The 24,548-nt window shown below is 43.4% G+C and overlaps 1 protein-coding gene across 1 annotated transcript in view; it reads left to right on the top strand.

Annotated features, from left to right (window-relative positions):
* Positions 1 to 347: 347 nt before the first annotated feature.
* SLCO2A1 (solute carrier organic anion transporter family member 2A1) overlaps positions 348 to 24,548 on the top strand; it is a 77,385-nt gene continuing 53,184 nt past the window's right edge. The window contains exon 1 of the mRNA XM_069727923.1: positions 348 to 599. Within this exon, the coding sequence (XP_069584024.1) occupies positions 519 to 599 (81 nt within the window). The 5' untranslated portion in view covers positions 348 to 518. The remainder of the gene's footprint in view (positions 600 to 24,548) is intronic.

The following is a 24,548-nucleotide window of genomic DNA, read 5'->3' as shown; positions in this document are numbered from 1 at the left end:
TCTTGTGTACACTGTGTGCTATATACTTCAGCCGCAGCTGGGAGAGAAGCCAGCGATGTCGTATAGGCTGTAAACAGTATATCAGACGGTGCCGGAGGCAATGTCACCGGTCCAAGGTGCCACGCTCCCTCCGGCATTGCCCGGAATGGTGACACAATAATAGGACTTTGTATCCGCTTCTCTCAGTCAACTTTTTTTAATTTTATTTTCGCATTCATTGTCTGTTGGGTTTCACTCTCGTCCCATTTCTCTCTTCTCCCAATTGTTTGAAAAGTGGGAGGAGGGAGAGAGAAGGAATCTGTCATAGTGGAAACCTTATAAATCCTCCCACTTTTACTTAAACCTCTGCAGACACCTGAGCTGTGAGGGAAGAAGAACGCTCTGCTCAGCTGCCTGTCCTAGGGACTGCACAAGAGACCCTCTGTGAAGGCCACCAGAGACCACCCCATAGGGAGAAGTCCAAGGACCTGTCTATCTCTTCCTAGACACATCTGCTGGAGTTCTTCAGACTCCTTACAATGGGAGTGAAACTTGGAGATAACAAATCTCAAGCGAGGTCCATAGGTAGCTGCTGCAAGGGGATCTTCACCAACATCAAGGTAAGATGAACGTCCTACATCTTCTTGTTCTTGAAGTTTTGCTACAGTTTTAGTAGACTTATTTTAACATCAGGCCCCCCTCCTGTGATATTACATGTTGTCGCAAGTTTTCCATAGAACTGCAATAAATACGGTAAAAACTTCTTCAAAAGAAAATTGTAAGATAAGAAGACACCTTATCCAGCCTGCGGCAGATTTTCAGTTGCTACCTATATTACACCTGACCCATCTTCTTCAAGAAGATCATCTAAGTACGGTCTATAACACAGTTTCCATGGGTTAAAAAAAGACACAGGTCCATCAAGTTCACCCTTTCTCCACCAGTTATACCCTCTCTATATCTAGATTATTTCTAACCCTTAATGCCATCTGTTGTGAGAAAAGCATCTTTCTTAAATGCTGTTCTAGTGTCGGCCATTACTACCTCCTGTAGTCGGGCATTCCACAGTCTGACTGCTCTAACTGTAAAGACCCCTTTCCTGTTTAGCTGCTGGAATCGCCTTTCTTTCACAAGTAATGAATGGCCCCTGGTCCTTTGTAAGGTCCTTGGAAGGAGAAATTCAGGGGTCTCTGTGTTTTACGGTTTCCATATATGAAGCTTCTAGCATTGCAGAGGTGACCTGAATTCAGCGTGATTTTGCAGATATTGGTCTGGGGAACACATGGTGATCTGCTTTCCATCTCTTTTCATGGAGTTTTCTTCCACAGAAGGATAATATGTAGGAACAGGCTGATAATCTCAGCTGTGTCATTTCACAATAAGCAGAGCTCGGTATGGCTGGTGGTTTATGTCCATGACATGGTTTTATTGGCTTCTGAATAATGGCGATATATATTTAGAACTAGATAAACGAGAATATGGTTGGGTTTTGGCCCCAATTTCAAAATATATATAGAATTATTGCTAACATCAACCATAGATGCTCATTATACTGATACGGTAATATGTCTAAAGGCAATTACGGGGCTACAGAATTATGTCTCAATTAAAGAAGCTCAAAATATTTGCACATATTCTCTTTTGCAGCTGCAGGCTGTGGGTTTTCTGTTTACTTATGTGCATGGATATGGATTAGGAACTTATGTCTATATCTCTTTTCCGTGAGTATGTATGTAAACAGACAGTACCCCGTCCCGCCAGCTGTGCTTCCTGAGAAACTGAGCTGGAAGACAGAGTATATCCGGAATTAGAGCATCTGTCTATGGGACCGGCCGACTAATGGGTATAGGGACCTCACAGCGCACAGTCGGGGTGGGAAGGAATGGGCTTCTGTTCCTGTGGACTAATTATCCATTGCTTGAGGTGTCTGACAGCGGCTTACCCCCTTCTCCCTATTCAAATCACATGTATGCTCAGCTGAACTGATTGGGCATGTGTATGAGGGACAGGAGGGGTAAGGAAAGAGATAGCTGTTGGATAAATGAGCATCTAATGTATGAGTAAGCTTAAATGGTCATGGGTGTTTGCATAAACTTATTGTACAAGCAAATGTAAGAAATGTTGTAACATATTTTATCAGGCAAATATGTTTCTTTCTTCACTTATGAGCCACTTCATCTCCACCCACCTGCCTCCTAAACTCACCATCTACTGTGAAAAACTGCTCAAATCTGTTTTGGACAAAGCAAAATGGGCTGCCAGTTCGCCCCGATATCAGATTACAGTTTCTATTAAACTCTATGGCGTGTAGCAGGTGAAAAGTTATTTCAGTTCAGTGCTGGATTCACATCCACACTGCTCAATAGTGCTTTATAATTTTCCCCTACACTGTTTCTGCTTCTCTATAAATTTTACGGAGGGAAAAGAGCAGGAATCCATCTTGGGTGTCTAATATGTATGGGAGAAATTATAGCAGCTGGTCTCCACGCACAAGTGAAAACTCGAGAGGGGAAAATTGGTGAAAATGCAGGATACAAGATGTATAATAGCTAGAAATAGAATAATTTCTATTGAAAACACACATGACCACTCTTTTTTGAAAATTTACCGACTTGCGAAAAAGTAATGAGCTCACCATGCTAGCTAGTATGCTACAAGCTGAGATACAATCGTGACTTGATGGCTCAATTTATTTCCCATCACTGCATAGATGGCCCTATTAGGTTTTTTAGCGTTTTACCTACATTGATAGAACAAAACCTATGCAAATATGTTCTCCCAACAGCACAGCATGATATCAGTGCAAAGTTATCAGTGCTTGTGTGCTTACAGAAACCGAGCTGATAACACATTGTGCATTAGTGACAGTCATTAACGCTCCGATAATGGGCTGCTGGACCCTCCCTGATTCCTGTCCTGGGTTCACTTCGCACCGGAGTATAAGCCGTGATCCTGTGATGTAGTATCCCACGTAATAACACATTGGCACGACAAGTCTTCTATATTTAACTCCCTTATCTGTTATATTCAGGGTAAGAAAGTAATCGAAGATAGATAATGAGTTTAACTAGCCTTTATTACCAGGAATATGAAATGCCGCGCATATGGTGTAGCTCAAGATTTTGCCCCTTGACTGGCGTGAAGGGCATGGAATGGCTATGCACAGAACCAAAGTGTAGTTGTCAGAAGTCAGACAACTCATGACACATTTCCAACACATCTCATACATTTGTTTTTACCAATATTACATTTTTCTCCATTACCGAAACGCTATATTTTCATATCGAAGCGAAACTATATTTACTTCAATGGAGCTGAGCTGTAACACCAGATGAAGCAGTGTTTCTGGAGAAACGAGGAATGTTTTTAAAATTTCAAACAAATCCTTTAAATACTGTTGCAGGAATCATCCCCAAAGGCAATGGCATAGGTATAAATGACAATACCCTAATATTGCATGCTTGTGATTCATGTAATTCAAGAACTGCTTTTTGTATGATAACGAGTAATGTTAAATTAGATCAATGGAGGTGTTTCTCTGTGATCATTCCCCAGAATGCAGACCTCATTATTAGCAGTCTGGTACACATTAATATCATACCTGATGCAGAGAAGCCACGGGGGATATGAAGTCACTCATCACATGTTTGCAGGGAACTCCCGCTAAAAACTCAATAAGTGAAACTTATAACATGGGGAGAAGTCAGTCTCCGCGGCTTGCAGATAATGGGACCGATTCCTCAGTTGCATGTTAATCTTTAAAGAGGTTCTCCACTACTTTAATGTTGATGACCTCTCCTTAGGTTACACATTCCTCTAAAATATGGCAAAATTTGGGCAAAAAATGTAAAAGTACAAAAAAATCAATCCAGGGAGTAGGGGATGTAAAGGCTGGAGTATATTTCTGTACAAATTTAACAACTTTTTAAAAAGTCATAAATGATGAATAAACCGAAAATCCACAATAACAAATATAAGAAAACAGGCGAACACATGCAAAAATACGCTTTACAAAAGGTGCAGATTAAAAGAAAATAAAAGTAGGGTGCAAATGAAAAACAGACAAAAAAACACCAAAAACTAGATAAAAAAAGGTGCAAATGTAATAATGGACCGAGGCTATTGTCTCTGGAGGGATTAGAATCGAGGACTCTATTGCTGAGACGATGCTAACCACTGAGCCTAAGTAAGTCTGTGAAAGGCCGGGGTCACACTTGCGAGTGCAATGCGAGAAACTCGCACGAGTCTCTCGCATCAGTACCCGGCACTGCCGCCGGCACTCGGACCGGAGTGTGCGGCTGCATGTATTTCTATGCAGCTGAACGCTCGGGTTCTGAGTTCCGGCGGCAGTGTCGGGTATTGATGCGAGAGATTCGTGCGAGTTTCTCGCTTTGCACTCGCAAGTGTGACCCAGGCCAAAGGCCTTATTACGCCCATTCTACATGAGTTAGGACACGACCCCCAAAATGGAAATAAGTAGAAGGATGATGAGACAGCCACTACATGGACATCCTGCTCAAATGATGGAAAAAAATGTTGCAGTTGAATAATAGTTCTGGATTTTTCTCCGGTGCCCCTCTACCTATTACCAATTAGTCTTCCATCTCCCACATGGTGGCACGACATATGGCTACCAAGAGAACAGCTTGATTAGGAAGATGGAGATTTTGTTTGATTTGTTACTAGGACGTAGGTGCAATGAGATTATATAAATGATTATTATGCGGTGAGCTGTAACTACAACACATAAGAAAAGACAGGACGTTGCCCGACCTCCTGGGAAGCATCATACACATTAGTTTAGCATTGTGTATGATTTCTTTACATAGGATCTGTTCCAATAAGTTACAAGTCAGTGTTGTAATTTCTTTGTATTCTATGTATCGTACTTAAGAACACATTCAGTGCCGGTGAACAGGTAAACTGTGGATCTGTGTGTGGACCTCATACTGTGTCTCCCTTACCACATGGCTGACTTCCTATAAAGTGTCAATGTATCAGTTAACGACTTTCCGTATAACTTTTTTTAATCAATATTAGCACAGTTCACCTACTCTACACTTCTTTAAGCTGGCCATTACTTTGTAGATTTCTCTTGACCTTCATACACATCCACAATTGGCTCAACTGAGTGTGTATGTATTCTGAATGAGGAGAGGGGAGAAAGCTACTGCCAGACACTTTATCTTGTCTTAAGAGGGGTGTCTTACGACTTACTTTTATTACATATCCACAGGGTTTGGCATGAATGAGTATTAGATGCAGGTTCCACTCCTGAGGGACGCACCTATCTTCAAAAAAGTGGTCCTCAGAACCCATGTTCTGAAGGTGCCTGGCCATACAGACCGAATAGGTGGCAGCGCTCTCCATTCTCTGATATGGGCGTTACAAATACAACCCAACACACTTGTCAGTTGGAATGGGAGATCGGAGGACCCTTGTTATATTGATAGTTTTGGGTCTCTGAGGATGGACCCTATTTTTTAGTTAATATTAGACTCAATTGTGGACAACCCCATTAAGAAGAAAAATGATTCTTGTTCTGATCCTTTACCCTGATTTCAGTCATTGGGAAAAGTAGTGACAGACTTGTACACATAAAAACGGTTGGCTGATAAGACTAATATTGTCAGAATTGGGCAAAATTAATGTAAGGTATGACCATTTTTATAGATACTATGAATGTTGGCCAAGCCCGCTGATTTCAGCTAGACCGGCCGACCATTGAACGATCTATGGTGGCGTCCCTAGTCTCTCCTGACGGCAAATATAGAAGGGTCACAATGAATTTCAATATTCCAAATCCAATTGTTCTCAGACCACACAGGCCACTGATCTCCCTACTCAGACTACGTGCACGCTCAGCCGAGAGCAGCATGCATGTGTATGGGGCAGTTAGGAGGAATAACTGTCTGCGTGTATGGCTATGAGCTATGTAAACTGAATGCTCGCTGTCAAGTCATCTTGTGGTTTTGCATATTTCATGGATAATTTCTCAGCGCAGGAGAAAATATCTTGGATCTATTCACCAACGGGCAGGTCCTGATCCTAGGAGTCTGTACTGAGCTGAGAGCTGGATGGTCGGGTCTACATCTGTAACTCTTTTAGGCATATGTTCCAAAAAAAAAAGAAAAATTCTTATTAAGCATAAAAGCTGAAGGTCGCACCCTTCCTCATGGGCTATACAACCTTATTAACTATACAAGTGCTGGGTCAGTAGATATTCTGGTTCCTTTTAATACTAGTTAATAGTAAGTAAAAAGTCCTGTCCAAGTGTGACTGTGATTGAAGCAGTGTTAAAGATTCATAAATCCTAATTTACAATCAATTAAAAAAACTAAATATTCTATGCAAGCTGTTATTTATAGCTGCTAGTTAATAATTACATGTGGTCATTAAAGGGAATCTTTCACCAAGTGTTTGCTAACCCTTCTGAGAACAGCATAATGTACAGTCATGGACAAAAATTTTGAGAATGAGACAAATATTAATTTTTCCAAAGTCTACTGCTTCAATTTTTCTAATGGCAATTTGCATATACTCCTGAATGTCAGAGTGATCAGCTTAACAGCAATTACTGTACTTGCAAAGTCAATATTTGCCCAGAAAATGAACTTTAACCCCCAAAACACATTTCAACATCATTGCAGTCCTGCCTTAAAAGGAGCAGCTAACATCGTTTTAGTGATTGATCCATTAACACAGGTGTGGGTGCAATCAGTCATGATTAAGTAAGAATGACATCACTGGACACTTTAAAAGGAGGCTGGTGCTTGGTATCATTGTTTCTCTTCAGTTAACCATGGTTATCTCTAAAGAAACACGTGCAGCCATCATTGCACTGCACAAAAATGGCCTAACAGGGAAGAGTATCGCAGCTACAAAGATTGCACCTCAGTCAACAATCTATCACATCATCAAGAACTTCATGGAGAGAGCTTCCATTGTTGTCAAAAAGGCTCCAGGGCGCCCAAGAAAGACCAGCAAGCGCCAGGACCGTATCTTAAAACCAGTGGCGTAACAACAAAGTTATGGGCCCCGATGCGAATTTTCAAATGGGGCCCCCCCATGCCAAAATATTTTCCACCCAAATTCATGTTTTCTATTCATTTTGCACACTATAGTTTTGTTGCAATATTTAATACATATAGGCATAGTTAACAAATACAGTATTTAAAGCAAAAAATATTCAAATTATACAGAAACAAAGGTTACTTACAAGAGTAGAAATCCACCTGGATTAGATGTCTTGGTAAGTCACCTACAAATAGAAGTATCATTATGTCAGCATATTTCACTAGTTAAGTACATTATTAAATTCAGAACATTAAACAAAGTTTGAATTATATTTTTTTTACTTACACAGAAATCTCTTAAGATGACAACTGGTCCTATTTCTTAACCATAACGTAAACAAATTCAACGTAGTATACAGCACAGAGCCACATAGTATATTGCCCAGTGACGTAGTATATTGCCCAGCCACCTAGTATATTGCCCAGCCACTTAGTATATTGCCCAGCCACCTAGTATATTGCCCAGCGACGTAGTATATTGCCCAGCCACCTAGTATATTGCCCAGCCACCTAGTATATTGCCCAGCGACGTAGTATATTGCCCAGCCACGTAGTATATTGCCCAGTCACGTAGTATATTGCCCAGCCACATAGTATATTGCCCAGCCACGCAATATATTGCCCAGCGACATAGTATATTGCCCAGCCACGTAGTATATTGCCCAGCCACGTAGTATATTGCCCAGTCACGTAGTATATTGCCCAGTCACGTAGTATATTGCCCAGCGACGTAGTATATTGCCCAGCCACGTAGTATATTGCCCAGCCACGTAGTATATTGCCCAGCCACGTAGTATATTGCCCAGTGACGTAGTATATTGCGCAGCTACGTAGTATATTGTCTAGTTACGTAGTATATTGCCCAGTGACGTAGTATATTGCCCAGCCACGTATGTCACAGGTTAGAAAATAAATATACTCACCTTCGGATCCGAGGGCCCCTTGTAGCGTGCGGCTGCCGCCATCTTCCGTTCCCAGGATGCATTGCGAAATTACCCAAATGACTTAGCGGTCTCTCGCAAGGCCGCTACGTCTTCAGGGTAATTTCGCAATGCATCACCGGGAATGGAAGATGGCGGCCGGCGCGAGCGGCTCTGCAGACAACGGCGGGTGATTATAGCAGGTTTTTTGTTTTTTTATTATTTTTAACATTACATTTTTTACTATTTATGCTGCATAGGCAGCGTCAATAGTAAAAAGTTGGGGACACACAGGGTTAATAGCGGCGGTAACTGAGTACGTTACCCACGGCATAACGTGGTCCGTTACCGCCGGCATTAACCCTGTGTTAGCGGTGGCTGAAGGGGAGTATGCGGGCGACAGGCTCTGACTGCGGGGAGTAAGAAGCGGCCATTTTCTTGCGGACTGTGCCCGTCGCTGACTGGTCGTGGCTGTTTTGCCGCGACCAATCAGCGACTTGGATTTCCTTGACAGACAGAGGCCGCGACAAATGAATATCCGTGACAGAAAGAAGGAAAGACAGAAAGACGGAAGTGACCCTTAGACAATTATATAGTAGATAAGATAAAGGGTCAATCAATATAGAACTAATTTGTGCTGAAAAAGGTGATTTGACAGAGGCATACAGTTCATAAGGGCAGCAGAGCAGGGAATGTCTGACAGGCTAAGCGATGCAGACGCTTCCCGCCACTACTCACAATGTCTGCGGTGCGGCTGCAAAAACCAGCAGGAGGAGGACAAATAAAGATCGGCTTGAGGGACCCTTAGGCAGCAGGAGGAGGAGGACGCAGCAACAGCAGCTTTTTAGGTTTAAAAAGTGCAAGCTGCGGCACTCGGTCACTCAAGCAGTGCCACCAGTCCTGACTCCTTCCTTTGGTGCGACTCACTGAAGGACCTGTGTGGACACGCCTCTCCAGGTCACATGGTTGGATCATGTGACTGCATTGACTCCATCTTCCCCCATGTAATTGGAGGACCTGCGGTGACGGCTCCCTGCTGCGGGTCACTCACAAATGGTTGGGTCGGTGAGTCATTCATTCTCCTTCTTCGCTATTGTCCATGGACGGATGGGCGGGCCCTTAGGAAGTCCGGGCCCCGTCGCAACTGTGACCTCTGCGAACGCTATAGTTACGCCCCTGCTTAAAACTGTTTCAGCTGCGGGATCGGACTACCAGCAGTGCCGAGCTTGCTCAGGAATGGCAGCAGGCTGGTGTGAGTGCTTCTGCACGCACTGTGAGGCGGAGACTCTTTGAGCAAGGCCTGGTTTCAAGGAGGGCAGCAAAGAAGCCACTTCTCTCCAGAAAAAACATCAGGGACCAACTGATATTCTGCAAAAAGTACAGGGAGTGGACTGCTGAGGACTGGGGCAAAGTCAATTTCTCTGATGAATCCCCTTTTCGATTGTTCGGGACATCTGGAAAACAGCTTATTCGGAGAAGAAGAGGTGAGCGCTCCCACCAGTCTTGTCTCATGCCAACTGTAAAGCATCCTGAAACCATTCATGTGTGGGGTTGCTTCTCAGCCAAGGGAATCGGCTCACTCACAGTCTTGCCTAAAAACACAGCCATGAATAAAGAATGGTACCAGAATGTCCTCCAAGAGCAACTTCTCCCAACCGTCCAAGAGCAGTTTAGCGCCCAACAATGCCTTTTCCAGCATGGAGCACCTTGCTATAAAGCAAAGGTGATAACTAAATGGCTCATGGAACAAAACATAGAGATTTTGGGTCCATGGCCTGGAAACTCCCCAGATCTTAACCCCATTGAGAACTTGTGGTCAATCATCAAGAGACGGGTGGACAAACCAAAAACCAACAAATTCTGGCAAAATGCAAGCATTGATTATGCAAGAATGGACTGCTATCAGTCAGGATTTGGTCCAGAAGTTGATTGAGAGCATGCCAGGGAGAATTGCAGACGTCTTGAAGAAGAAGGGTCAACACTGCAAATATTGACTTGCTGCATTAACACATTCTAACTGTCAATATAACCTATTGGTACTCATAATATGATTGCAATTATATTTCTGTATGTGATATAAACATCAGACAAACACTAATAAAAACCAGAGGGCAGCAGATCATGTGAAAATATAATTTTGGTGTCATTCTCAAAAATTTTGGCCATGAATGTAGAGACAGAGACCCTGATTCCAATGATATGTCACTTACTGGGCTTCTAGCTGCAGTTTTGATAAAATCACTGTTGTATCTACTGCAGATCTAACAAAGCTGTTTAACCCCGCTCACATCACTGATTGGCAGATTTTATGTACACTGTGCATAGACAGAAAGTTGCCAATCAGGAGTAAGGGGGTGGGTTATACAGAATATACATGAATATGGCAACAGGTTAATTCGACCTGTAGTGATAACCTCCTACTGATAAAACAGTAATTTTATTAAAACTACAGCAAGCAGCCCAGTGAGACATCATTGGAATCATGGTCTCTGTCTCTACATCATTCTACTCTCAGGTTAGGTGGCAAAAACCTGTTGACAGTTTCCCTTTAAAACAGCGTTTACATATTGTGGCTGTATTACATTTTTCTGGGGGTTGTTATCGTTCCAAAAAATGCATCGACTTCTTACGATTTTCCAAATGTGAACACTGCTAAAGAATAGCAGGCAGTAGAGCAGAGGTTTCACTAATCAACAAACCGCTTGAGTGGACAGACTACTATGGACTTTAAGAGCAAGTTTCACCACTCCAGGAACTAATTTCATTTATTTAGTAATTAGACACTGAGAATATCTAATTCTCAAGGTCTAATTCTCAGTGTGAAAGGTACCTTCACACTGACCAACTTCACAACGATATCGCTAGCGATCCGTGATGTTGCAGCGTCCTGGATAGCGATATCGTTGTGTTTGACGCGCAGCAGCGATCAGGCCCCTGCTGTGACATCGTTGGTCGGAGCAGAAAGTCCAGAACTTTATTTCGTCGCTGGATCTCCCACAGACATCGCTGAATCGGCGTGTGTGACGCCGATTCAGCGATGTCTTCACTGGTAACCAGGGTAAACATCGGGTTACTAAGCGCAGGGCCGCTTCCGGTGTCTGTCGCGTCCCTCGGCGTTCTGATTCCCTGCACTGTCAGCGCCGGCCAGCCGTAAAGCAGATTACAGCGGTGACGTCACCGCTGTGCTTTACGGCCAGCCGGCGCTCACAGTCAGTGCAGGAAAGCACAGCAACGGGGGACAGACACCGGAATGTAAGTATGTAGTGTTTTTTTTTTTTTACATTAGCACTGGTAACCAGGGTAAACATCGGGTTACTAAGCACGGCCCTGCGCTTAGTAACCCGATGTTTACCCTGGTTACCAGGGGACTTCGCATAGTTGGTCGCTGGAGAGCTGTCTGTGTGACAGCTCTCCAGCGACCACACAGCGACGCTGCAGCGATCGGGATCGTTGTCTAGATCGCTGCAGCGTCGCTAAATGTGACGGTACCTTTAGACATCAGTGTAAAAGAATCTAAAGATATTGGCCCCTCTCCCAAATGACTATTCTCCTTGGAGATACCCACATCTGTCCAATGTCAAACATCAATATTGCAGCTTAATGTTTCATCTTGTTATATAGTTAGAACTTTCCACCCGATTTATTCCTTTCTTCTCCTGATTAAGGAAAAACATCTATTTAAGGCCTCCTTCGCATGTCCATGTTTCCACAAAGGTGGGAGGTGTTTGGAAACCTGTAACGGAGGGGTGCGGGAGTGTAGTACCACCGTAAGACTGTTTTCATATGGGATGTAAAATAGAAGACGCATGTGCTTGTTGTAAAAGAAAGTGTGCGAGACCAGTCTGAAATCGAAAAATTCTTTTTTAAGGTCACCTTCCCATGACAGAAATGGGGTAGATTTGATAAAATTGTTTTTTTGCATCAAGTGGTGTGCTTCAGACCCTTTTTGTGGGCAGGGTAGTTGACAGAAGGTGGAATAGGCCTGAGTTGACTCTAGTCGAAGTGAGAGGAGTGTGTTGTAATGCGTGCGGAGATATTGATAGGACTCGTGATTAAGTATTTGGAAGTTGTGGTGGAAATATTCAAATGGGCGGAGAATGGAGCCTTCTAAAAAATGTTTGAATAATATGATTCCATGTCCACTCCACGCCTGTAAGTTGAGGTCAGGCAATAATAATTCTAGTGTTTCCAAAGGGTCTATGGATAGAATCGGAGAGAGGAGTTGGAGCATTTTTTAAGAAAAAACTTCCAGCAGGAAAGTAAAGAAGCTGTTAGAGGCAAGATGTTGATAGAATTTAATGGCGCCATTAAAGAAGCACTGAACAAGGCTTGGAGGTTTTTTGAAGCCGCGAACTGAGAGTCAGTCAGAACCCAATGGCAGGTTCTGTCTCCTCTACACCATCCCTTAATTTGATCGAGCTGTGAAGCTGTGTAGTAGTCTAGTATGTTAGGTAGACCCAACCCTCCTAGTCCTTTGGGTCTTTTAAGAAGATGTATTTAGTAGTTTATGGATTTCATTGAAGGCCTGCTTTAGACATATTGGGACTGTGCAAAATAAGTATAAATGTTTGAAAAGCTGCAATATGCCCTATCCATGAAATTTCATATTGCAAAAGTTTCAGGTTGTTTCAGGTCTTTGTCTATTATGCTTAGTAGAGGAAACTATTTTGATTTACAGAGGGATAATGTGGAGGAGGTTACTGGAATCCCAAGGCACGCGCTGTGTTCTTTTTGACATTCAAAGGGGATTTGCTCTTGCAAGTGTTTGAAAGATTTATCAGGAACATTGATATGGATGATTTTAGATATAGTTTCATTAACTTTATATTATGACATGCTACTAAATAATTTTATTAATTTTTAAGGCCTCGTCCAGGGAGGTTTCTGGCTTTTCCAAAGACAAAATCACATCATCCACATCAGATGCAATGTGAGCAATCTTGGACATTAACCTCCAACATTTGGGGATTTTGCCCGATGGCTTGAGCTAACAGCTCAATGGAGAGCACAAATATGAAGGTGGAGAGTGGGCACCTCTGCCTCGTGCCATTAGTTATTTGAAATTCTTCTGACATAATGCAATTTACCAAAATCCTCAATGAGGGAGAGGAATACAATGCTTTTATGGCAGACATGATCGGACCCCCAAATTCCATCTGAATCAGCACCAAGGAGGTGAAAGACAATCTTACTTTGTGAAACGCCTTCCCGGCATCAAGGGTGACCAGAATGGCGGGAACATTTCATCTATTAATAGTGTCAACCATATTTATGACTCTTCTAGTGTTGTCGGTGGTTTCTCTGCCTTGTACAAAACCAGCCTGGTCAGGTGACACTGATGACGGTAAAATAGGGGCCAAGCGGGAGGCAAGGCACTTGGCATATATCTTTAGATCTGTATTCAGAAGGGATATAAGTATGAAATTTTGAGGTATGTCTGGTTGTTTGCCCTATATTGGAAGTGTGATGACAGTTGCAGCAAGCATCTCTTTAGGGAATGAGATTGAGTGATTGCTTGTTGTAGGGCATCTGGGAGAAATGGGGTTAAATGATCCATAAACGTCTTTCAGTATATATTAGACAAGCCATATGGGCCCGGAGCCTTATGCATTGGCAGAGAGGTGATGGCCTTGTATAACTTGGAATTGGCAAGAGGGCATTTAGAGAATCTGAGATTGAGGGAGGGTGGAGTTTAGAAAGAAAAGATTGAATTTCCAGGGGTGTTGAATCTTGATATGGGCTTAAGTTGTTTAATGAAGCATAATAGTCCTTGAATTTGCATGCAATTTCTTTTTTTTGTGGCTATTAGTAGTTTTGGAGGTAAGGAATTTTAGTCTTAGTTGCATGAGACTTTAGTCTGTTGGCTAACAGTCTCTCCACTTTGTTGTCTTGTAAAAGTGGGCTCTGAGTTAGATTTTTTGTAAATTTTTCTCTGTATTTATATAGTAAAAAGTCTTTCAGCTGAATGAGACTACGGAGAGTGTCTGCTTGGTCTGCCTTGAAAGAGCGTTATCCAAAGTTTCTAGATTTTGAAGTTTAGAGAGAATGTCTATAAATTTTCTTCCTCTCTCTCGTATGGCAATATGTCACAGTTTAATAAAGATGCCCCTTATGTACTCTTAATGCAAGTTCCAGCAAGCCTCCGTTCATCTGGAAGAATTCATGGAGGCTATTTTGAGAATAGGAGGCATGATGCGGAGTGGCTAAAATGTAGGAGTTAACTCTACAAGGGAATATAGGTGGGATGGAATGCTTTTCCTCTATGAGTAACGTTAATAGGGCGTGGTTTGACCAATTACTGAATCCTATAGAGGAGGAGATTACATTGTCTAGAAGGTACCTACATATGAGGAATATATCTATTTGGGAGTGTGTGTTATGAACAGAAATAAAAGGTGTAATCCTTTTTGTTGTAGAGCAGGATACGCCAAATGTCATATAAATCTTCCTTTTTTATTAAGGACGAGAATTGAGGGGAATGTCTATGGTTTTGTTGTCGACATATCTAGTGTGCAGTCATGAAGAGAGTTGAAATCCCCACAATATAATTCATGAAGATCGTTGGGTACAGCCGGGACCAGCTGCTTCGAAAGCATCACCAAACCAGGGATTCAAGCTTCAGGAGGCTAATTTGCATATTCCAGGTGCCTTCTGGGAGAAGCGAAGTCTCCCTAAGCTAGAAGATCGTTGGGTACAGCCGGGACCAGCTGCTTCGAAAGCATCACCAAACCGCGCGCCTTACGGCGCGCGAATTTTTGCCTGTAGGACATTATTGCAAGAGAGCTTGGCTGAGTAGATTACACAAGAAGGAAAACACACAGCAAGTCAGCAGGATCTAGGAGCAACATGGCAGATATGACAACCTACATGGTGAGCTGCAGCATGTGCTACATGTTCACAGATCGACCAGAAGAAGAATCCAATTTCACCTGTCAGAAGTGTAGACTAGTGGCCCTTTTAGAAGAAAAGGTGCGGGGTCTGGAAGAAAGAATAGCAAATTTGAAACTCATCAAAGAGAATGAAGACTTTCTAGACAGAACAGAAGCATCTCTACTGGTCACAGAAGGTGCAAAAAGTGTCAGAGAACCTCCAAAAGCAGATGAGTGGAAGCATGTGACCAAAAGAAGCAAGAAGACCATGGAGAAATCACCAACCACACAACTGAAGAACCGATATCAAATCTTTGTAGAGGATGAAGATGGCACACCTAAGAATGAAGCAATACCAGCAAGCAAAAAAGAAAAGGGCACACAGCAACAAGTGACAGCAAAAAGTACAGCCAAGAAGCAACGAAGAGTGGTGGTGGTGGGAGACTCACTACTGAGAGGCACCGAAGCAGCCATCTGCAGACCGGACATAACTGCAAGAGAAGTATGCTGCCTTCCAGGTGCGATGATCAAGGATGTGACCGATAGGATACCAAAGCTCTTCAGCTCCAAGGACGTCCACCCATTTCTTCTGATACATGTTGGCACCAATGACACGGCAAGGAAGGACCTACCGACAATCTGCAAGGACTTTGAAGAGTTGGGGAAGAAAGTAAAGGAACTGGATGCACAGGTAGTTTTTTCTTCTATCCTTCCAGTAGACGGGCATGGCACCAGGAGATGGAACAGGATCCTTGATGCAAACAACTGGCTAAGACGATGGTGCAGACAACAAGGATTTGGATTCCTGGACCACGGTGTGAATTACTGGTATGATGGACTCCTCGCCAGAGACGGACTACACCTCAACAAACCTGGGAAACACACATTCGCCAGAAGACTCGCTACACTCATCAGGAGGGCGTTAAACTAGAAGAAGAGGGGACGGGAAGAAAAACATTAGACTCGAACAAAGACGACCCAGGAAAACATACTCAGAAGGGAGGTAAGAACATTTCTAAAACAATCCACAGTGAGGAGATTGGAACAAAACAAAATCCTCTAAACTGCATGCTCGCAAACGCCAGAAGCCTGACAAACAAGATGGAAGAACTAGAAGCAGAAATATCTACAGGTAACTTTGACATAGTGGGAATAACCGAGACATGGTTAGATGAAAGCTATGACTGGGCAGTTAACTTACAGGGTTACAGTCTGTTTAGAAAGGATCGTAAAAATCGGAGAGGAGGAGGGGTTTGTCTCTATGTAAAGTCTTGTCTAAAGTCCACTTTAAGGGAGGATATTAGCGAAGGGAATGAGGATGTCGAGTCCATATGGGTTGAAATTCATGGAGGGAAAAATGGTAACAAAATTCTCATTGGGGTCTGTTACAAACCCCCAAATATAACAGAAAGCATGGAAAGTCTACTTCTAAAGCAGATAGATGAAGCTGCAACCCATAATGAGGTCCTGGTTATGGGGGACTTTAACTACCCGGATATTAACTGGGAAACAGAAACCTGTGAAACCCATAAAGGCAACAGGTTTCTGCTAATAACCAAGAAAAATTATCTTTCACAATTGGTGCAGAATCCAACCAGAGGAGCAGCACTTTTAGACCTAATACTATCTAATAGACCTGACAGAATAACAAATCTGCAGGTGGTTGGGCATTTAGGAAATAGCGACCACAATATTGTGCAGTTTCACCTGTCTTTCACTAGGGGGACTTGTCAGGGAGTCACAAAAACATTGAACTTTAGGAAGGCAAAGTTTGAACAGCTTAGAGATGCCCTTAATCTGGTAGACTGGGACAATATCCTCAGAAATGAGAATACAGATAATAAATGGGAAATGTTTAAGAACATCCTAAATAGGCAGTGTAAGCGGTTTATACCTTGTGGGAATAAAAGGACTAGAAATAGGAAAAACCCAATGTGGCTAAACAAAGAAGTAAGACAGGCAATTAACAGTAAAAAGAAAGCATTTGCACTACTAAAGCAGGATGGCACCATTGAAGCTCTAAAAAACTATAGGGAGAAAAATACTTTATCTAAAAAACTAATTAAAGCTGCCAAAAAGGAAACAGAGAAGCACATTGCTAAGGAGAGTAAAACTAATCCCAAACTGTTCTTCAACTATATCAATAGTAAAAGAATAAAAACTGAAAATGTAGGCCCCTTAAAAAATAGTGAGGAAAGAATGGTTGTAGATGACGAGGAAAAAGCTAACATATTAAACACCTTCTTCTCCACGGTATTCACGGTGGAAAATGAAATGCTAGGTGAAATCCCAAGAAACAATGAAAACCCTATATTAAGGGTCACCAATCTAACCCAAGAAGAGGTGCGAAACCGGCTAAATAAGATTAAAATAGATAAATCTCCGGGTCCGGATGGCATACACCCACGAGTACTAAGAGAACTAAGTAATGTAATAGATAAACCATTATTTCTTATTTTTAGTGACTCTATAGCGACAGGGTCTGTTCCGCAGGACTGGCGCATAGCAAATGTGGTGCCAATATTCAAAAAGGGCTCTAAAAGTGAACCTGGAAATTATAGGCCAGTAAGTTTAACCTCTATTGTTGGTAAAATATTTGAAGGGTTTCTGAGGGATGTTATTCTGGATTATCTCAATGAGAATAACTGTTTAACTCCATATCAGCATGGGTTTATGAGAAATCGCTCCTGTCAAACCAATCTAATCAGTTTTTATGAAGAGGTAAGCTATAGACTGGACCACGGTGAGTCATTGGACGTGGTATATCTCGATTTTTCCAAAGCGTTTGATACCATGCCGCACAAGAGGTTGGTACACAAAATGAGAATGCTTGGTCTGGGGGAAAATGTGTGTAAATGGGTTAGTAACTGGCTTAGTGATAGAAAGCAGAGGGTGGTTATAAATGGTATAGTCTCTAACTGGGTCGCTGTGACCAGTGGGGTACCGCAGGGGTCAGTATTGGGACCTGTTCTCTTCAACATATTCATTAATGATCTGGTAGAAGGTTTACACAGTAAAATATCGATATTTGCAGATGATACAAAACTATGTAAAGCAGTTAATACAAGAGAAGATAGTATTCTGCTACAGATGGATCTGGATAAGTTGGAAACTTGGGCTGAAAGGTGGCAGATGAGGTTTAACAATGATAAATGTAAGGTTATACACATGGGAAGAGGGAATCAATATCACCATTACACACTGAACGGGAAACCACTGGGTAAATCTGACAGGGAGAAGGACTTGGGGATCCTAGTTAATGATAAACTTACCTGGAGCAGCCAGTGCCAGGCAGCAGCTGCCAAGGCAAACAGGATCATGGGGTGCATTAAAAGAGGTCTGGATACACATGATGAGAGCATTATACTACCTCTGTACAAATCCCTAGTTAGACCGCACATGGAGTACTGTGTCCAGTTTTGGGCACCGGTGCTCAGGAAGGATATAATGGAACTAGAGAGAGTACAAAGGAGGGCAACAAAATTAATAAAGGGGATGGGAGAACTACAATACCCAGATAGATTAGCGAAATTAGGATTATTTAGTCTAGAAAAAAGACGACTGAGGGGCGATCTAATAACCATGTATAAGTATATAAGAGGACAATACAAATATCTCGCTGAGGATCTGTTTATACCAAGGAAGGTGACGGGCACAAGGGGGCATTCTTTGCGTCTGGAGGAGAGAAGGTTTTTCCACCAACATAGAAGAGGATTCTTTACTGTTAGGGCAGTGAGAATCTGGAATTGCTTGCCTGAGGAGGTGGTGATGGCGAACTCAGTCGAGGGGTTCAAGAGAGGCCTGGATGTCTTCCTGGAGCAGAACAATATTGTATCATACAATTATTAGGTTCTGTAGAAGGACGTAGATCTGGGTATTTATTATGATGGAATATAGGCTGAACTGGATGGACAAATGTCTTTTTTCGGCCTTACTAACTATGTTACTATGTTACCGTGTTTCACTCTATTGACCTTTTTCTGGAGTTTATGAAGAAACCCAATCTGGAAGTTGTTAGGCTCATAGACTACCACAATCATAAAGATGATGCTGTTGATGGGGCCTGTTTGGATGATATAACTCCTATATGGGTCAGTCTCCAAAGAATGGGAGAAAAAGCCACAGAGTTGCTCACCGCCAATATATCGCCTCTTTGTTTTTTCTTGAAATTGGCTTGTGTGAATGTGGGAAAAGGTTTCAAAACATGACCATCTTTCTCTGTAATATGCGCTTCTTGGGCGCAGAAAATATGGCACTTGAAAGGCACTGCCCTTTTCCACATGGATGATCGCTTTTGGGGACTGTTTAGTTCATTAACATTTATCAAAGATCAGATTTTGATAACCATCATATAGAGGCAGGAATGTTAGAGCAGCCTGAGACCTGGTTGTAGGCTAAGCCCACAAGGCATTTGATGGCTTCAATTGGCCAATGTAAATCTCAAATACAGTGTAATCCCAAGAAACTGCATTAAAACCCCAAGAGAAACACAAATAACTTACTTGCAGGTCTACTATAGGACCAACATATTCTGTGAGATTGAGTAATCAGTAACACAGAAGGGTAAATGTTAATCTGGGGTAGCCGAGATGAATTAATGAGTTCAACAAACACCCATTTGCAAATGATTTGCCAGTCCTTTTCCACAAGTTGAGGGTGCAACGTGTTCAAATGTGAGTGGTCAGGCACTATGAGGTTCCATTTACGCAAAAGATTTCTGCCGTCCTTGAATGATGTAATGGCATGTCAAGTATTCTTGTAGTTGATGAGAAGCTTCATGGGGAACCACGATGAGTTCTCCCTTAATATTGTGGTGATAGGATACATGAGTCTGCGGAAATGGAGAGTGGCCGCAGAGACATCAGAAAATATCTTCACTTGCTGAAAAGTGGGTGGTAGCTCTTCCTTTTTCTTGAGGAAAATAGCAGATCCTCCTTAACATGGAAGAAATGAATACAGGCCAGGACGTCTCAAGAGGCAGAAACAGGTAGATGTCTGGAACGAGTCATCCAGTGGGTTTTGTCGATCGTGATATCATGTGAGGAGTAGGTTGGTAGTAAAAGTAGCATAACTGGCAATAAAAAAGCAAAGAACAACCATGATTTAGCTATGGATTCTAAAATTAAGTCCAATACTGCATAAAAGACTGTACAGAATGAACAGCCCCCCTTAAATACATTAATAGACACAAAATGTATCCCTCGAATGTGACCCTTTTAACACCCACCAGAGTATCCAATTGTAACTAAAACCACTATTATCTCAAGGTCCCATAACAAGCTCTCAATGTTTCCAAACATTGGGATCTTACATTTTTCAGACTATTGGTCACTTGGTAGTTTTGTCTATTTCTATTTTTAACAAAACAATGTATTTTAAGTAGAGTTGAGCGACCTTGACCTTTTTAGAGTCGAGCCGGGTTTCGCGAAACCCGACTATCTCAAAAGTCGGGTCGAGTGAAATTGCCCGATTATGACGTAAAGTCGGGATCGACCGAAACACGAAACCCAATGCAAGTCAATGGGGCAGCATAGTCGGCAGTGAGTGGGGGCCAGGAAAACACCTAGAGTGCCCATTTTAATGTCAAAACCATCCATTCTTCTTAATGAAGCTTGTCAAGCGTAATTTACCTTATAATAATTGGAAGGCATTTGAAATTGGGGGTCATTTGGCTAAAGTTGTGGTGGGTAGGGCTGGTTCAAGTAATTAGTGGGCCCAGGAAATCTGGACCACGTCACGGCAGTGGAGCAGGGAGAGGTAAGTATTTCAACTTTGCAAGTGCTGTGAACCTGAGCAAGCAGGGGGGGCCCACTCGTTGGCATTGGCACTGGCACAGGGCCCCTCAAAGTACAGCGGTGTGTTTGCACGGCGGGGGCGCCTCCCACCGGCAGCAACACTTTTGCGTACCATGAGAGGCCCTGTGCCAGTGACGTCGCCAACTAGTATTCCTCCCCCCACCTGATGAAGGAACCTGCACTTTCATCTGCACCTTCCTGTTTGTCCCCGTGTAAGGTGGTATGGTATGCGGGAAGGGGGACCTGACTTTCAGCAGGGTCACAATCTTGCAGTGTAGCGTGCACGAGAAATGTTGCGTTATGGGTCAATGTACCAGCAGACTCATCTATCACTGGCTGGGCAATGGGCAGGATGAGGAGGAAACACAGATATAGGCCCAAAGAATAAAGTGGGCTAAATGCAGTTCAAAATTGGTAACACAGGACTAATCAGGGGGCATTGCAGTGGAGGACAACTGGAATGAGAGGCTGACACAGAGAGTAGGCCCAAATCAGTAAGTAGTCGAAATGCAGTTCAAAATTGGCAACAGTAGTAAACAGGCGGCACAGCTTTGTTCAGTGGAGGAGAACAGCAAGGAGTGGCAGACACCGATAGTAGGCCCCAACCCAACTAGTAGGCCAAATGCAGTCTAACATTAACAACTACTTAACGAGCGCCTGAAAACGGAATTTCAGGACAGGAAACCAGGAGAACAGCAAGGAGCGGCAGACACCGATAGTAGGCCCCAAACCAACTAGTACGCCAAATGCAGTTGTTCCGTTTAACCACAATTTAATGAGAGCCTGAAGATAGAAGTTCAGGAAAGGCAACCTGGAGAACACCTTGGAGTGGAACACACCATCTCTCTACACCCCATACCCAATTTGTAGGCCTAATGCAGCGTAGTTTCCAACAACTACTAAACGAGAGCATGATGATCGAAGCATTGGCGAGGAAACCTGGGGAACACCTTGGAGTGGAACACACCATATCTCTACAGTGGAACACACCATCTCTCTACACCCCATACCCAATTTGTAGGCCTAATGCAGCGTAGTTTCCAACAACTACTAAACGAGAGCCGGAAGATCGAAGCAATGGAGAGGAAACCTGGGGAACACCTTGGAGTGTAACACACCATCTCTCTACACCCCATACCCAATTTGTAGGTCTAATGCAGCGTAGTTTCCAACAACTACTAAACGAGAGCCGGAAGATCGAAGCTCAGGAAAGGCAACCTGGAGAACACCTTGGAGTGGAACACACCATCTCTCTACACCCCATACCCAATTTGTAGGCCCAATGCAGCGTAGTTTCCAACAACTACTAAACGAGAGCCGGAAGATCGAAGCAATGGAGAGGAAACCTGGGGAACACCTTGGAGTGTAACACACCATCTCTCTACACCCCATACCCAATTTGTAGGCCTAATGCAGCGTAGTTTCCAACAACTACTAAACGAGAGCCGGAAGATTGAAGCAATGGAGAGGAAACCTGGGGAACACCTTGGAGTGTAACACACCATCTCTCTACACCCCATACCCAATTTGTAGGCCTAATGCAGCGTAGTTTCCAACAACTACTAAACGAGAGCCGGAAGATCGAAGCAATGGAGAGGAAACCTGGGGAACACCTTGGAGTGGAACACACCATCTCTCTACAGTGGAACACACCATCTCTCTACACCCCATACCCAATTGGTAGGCCTAATGCAGCGTAGTTTCCAACAACTACTAAACGAGAGCCGGAAGATCGAAGCTCAGGAAAGGCAACCTGGGGAACACCTTGGAGTGGAACACACCATCTCTCTACACCCCATACCCAATTTGTAGGCCCAATGCAGCGTAGTTTCCAACAACTACTAAACGAGAGCCGGAAGATCGAAGCTCAGGAAAGGCAACCTGGGGAACACCTTGGAGTGTAACAAACCCTCTCTCTACACCACGGAAGGGCTGATTCTTAGGAAGGAAGGCTGTCGGAAAGAAGCAGGGCGCGTCCGAGGGTGATTATATTCTTATTAGGTATATACTCACCCTCGGACGCGCCCTGCTTCTTTATTTGTAATGAATGTTTATTTGCAATGTGGTTTTGACTTACTCTATTTTTTTGGTAAATAATGATTTTATTATTTTCATTGTTTTGCATCTTCTTGGCAATAATATAAAGAAGACGCGACAGGACAACACTCGGTGGATGCCATATCTGTGTTTAAAATCGAAAAAACCTTTCAGTTAACTACTTGCAGGAGAAAGTTATTGTAGCTGGTGGCCATTTTTAGTACTGTACCAGATTTTTGTTATATGTGTTTGTTTTTAATGTTAAAATGTCTGCATTTGATATCTCTCCAGTATTTTCTTTTTTATAAGCAAAATACTTATTTTTATATTTTCTGATGTTGGTTCCAGGGGTACACGGGCAGCAGTGGTGTGGTCAGTGGAGGCCTAGTGGAAGGAGTGACCGCAGACAGGCATCGAAGGCCTAAAATAATAACACATGGCTGTAGGCAATTTTAAATTGGTTCCAGGGGTACACGGGCAGCAGTGGTGTGGTCAGTGGAGGCCTAGTGGAAGGAGTGACCGCAGACAGGCATCGAAGGCCTAAAATAATAACACATGGCTGTAGGCAATTTTAAATTGGTTCCAGGGGTACACGGGCAGCAGTGGTGTGGTCAGTGGAGGCCTAGTGGAATGAGTCACCGCAGACAGGCATCGAAGGCCTAAAATAATAACACATGGCTGTAGGCAATTTTAAATTGGTTCCAGGGGTACACGGGCAGCAGTGGTGTGGTCAGTGGAGGCCTAGTGGAAGGAGTCACCGCAGACAGGCATCGAAGGCCTAAAGTAATAACACATGGCTGTAGGCAATTTTAAATTGGTTACAGGGGTACACGGGCAGCAGTGGTGTTGTCAGTGGAGGCCTACTGGAAGGAGTCACCGCAGACAGGCATCGAAGGCCTAAAATAATAACACATGGCTGTAGGCAATTTTAAATTGGTTCCAGGGGTACACGGGCAGCAGTGGTGTGGTCAGTGGAGGCCTAGTGGAAGGAGTCACCGCAGACAGGCATCGAAGGCCTAAAATAATAACACATGGCTGTAGGCAATTTTAAATTGGTTACAGGGGTACACGGGCAGCAGTGGTGTGGTCAGTGGAGGCCTAGTGGAAGGAGTGACCACAGACAGGCATCGAAGGCCTAACATAACAAAAATGTCAATACAATGGTATTGTCAGTGGCAGGCATTGAAGGATGTCAGCGCATAGACTAAACATTGGTGGAGCTGTGAGATAATTTTGCAAGTGGTAGAGCACTGTTTGAGCTGGGGTGGGGGGAAACTGTCTTGTGGCCGGCGGTACAGGCCCAGGGCCCCTCATATTACAACGGTGTGTCTGACGTTGGGTGCGCACCACCACCGCCAGAGACACTTTATTGTACTAGGAGGGACCCAGTGGCAGTGCCGTCGACCAAAAGCGGGCTCACCCACCTCTTCAGACAAACTGCACTCTCACGGGTGCTGTCGCCAAGTGTCGATACCACGGCCCCGTGTGGGGAGTTTGGCCATTTAGTGAGGTGTAAACATGTCGTATGCTGGACAATCAGGTGCAGAAAATTACGAGATTGGAAAAGGCATTCAGAATAGTCCACAGGCAAGACCTTTTCATAGGAAAGCTAGGTGTCAGCCGGGCAAGGTGGGGCAAAAGATTTCGAAATCCAGTTGTGGTTCATTTTAATGAAGGTTAGATCATCTACATTTTGGGTAGCCAGACGAGTCCTTTTTTCTGTTAGTATTGAACCTGCAGCACTGAATACTCTTTCTGATAGGACACTAGCTGCCGGGCAAGCAAGCTCCTGCAATGCATATTCTGCCAATTCTGGCCAGGTGTCTAATTTTGATGCCCAGTAATCAAATGGGAATGACGGTTGAGGGAGAA

This window comes from Ranitomeya imitator, chromosome 5 (genome assembly GCF_032444005.1).
Source record: "Ranitomeya imitator isolate aRanImi1 chromosome 5, aRanImi1.pri, whole genome shotgun sequence".
NCBI lineage: Eukaryota > Metazoa > Chordata > Amphibia > Anura > Dendrobatidae > Ranitomeya > Ranitomeya imitator.
This window is presented reverse-complemented; position numbering and strand designations above follow the sequence as displayed.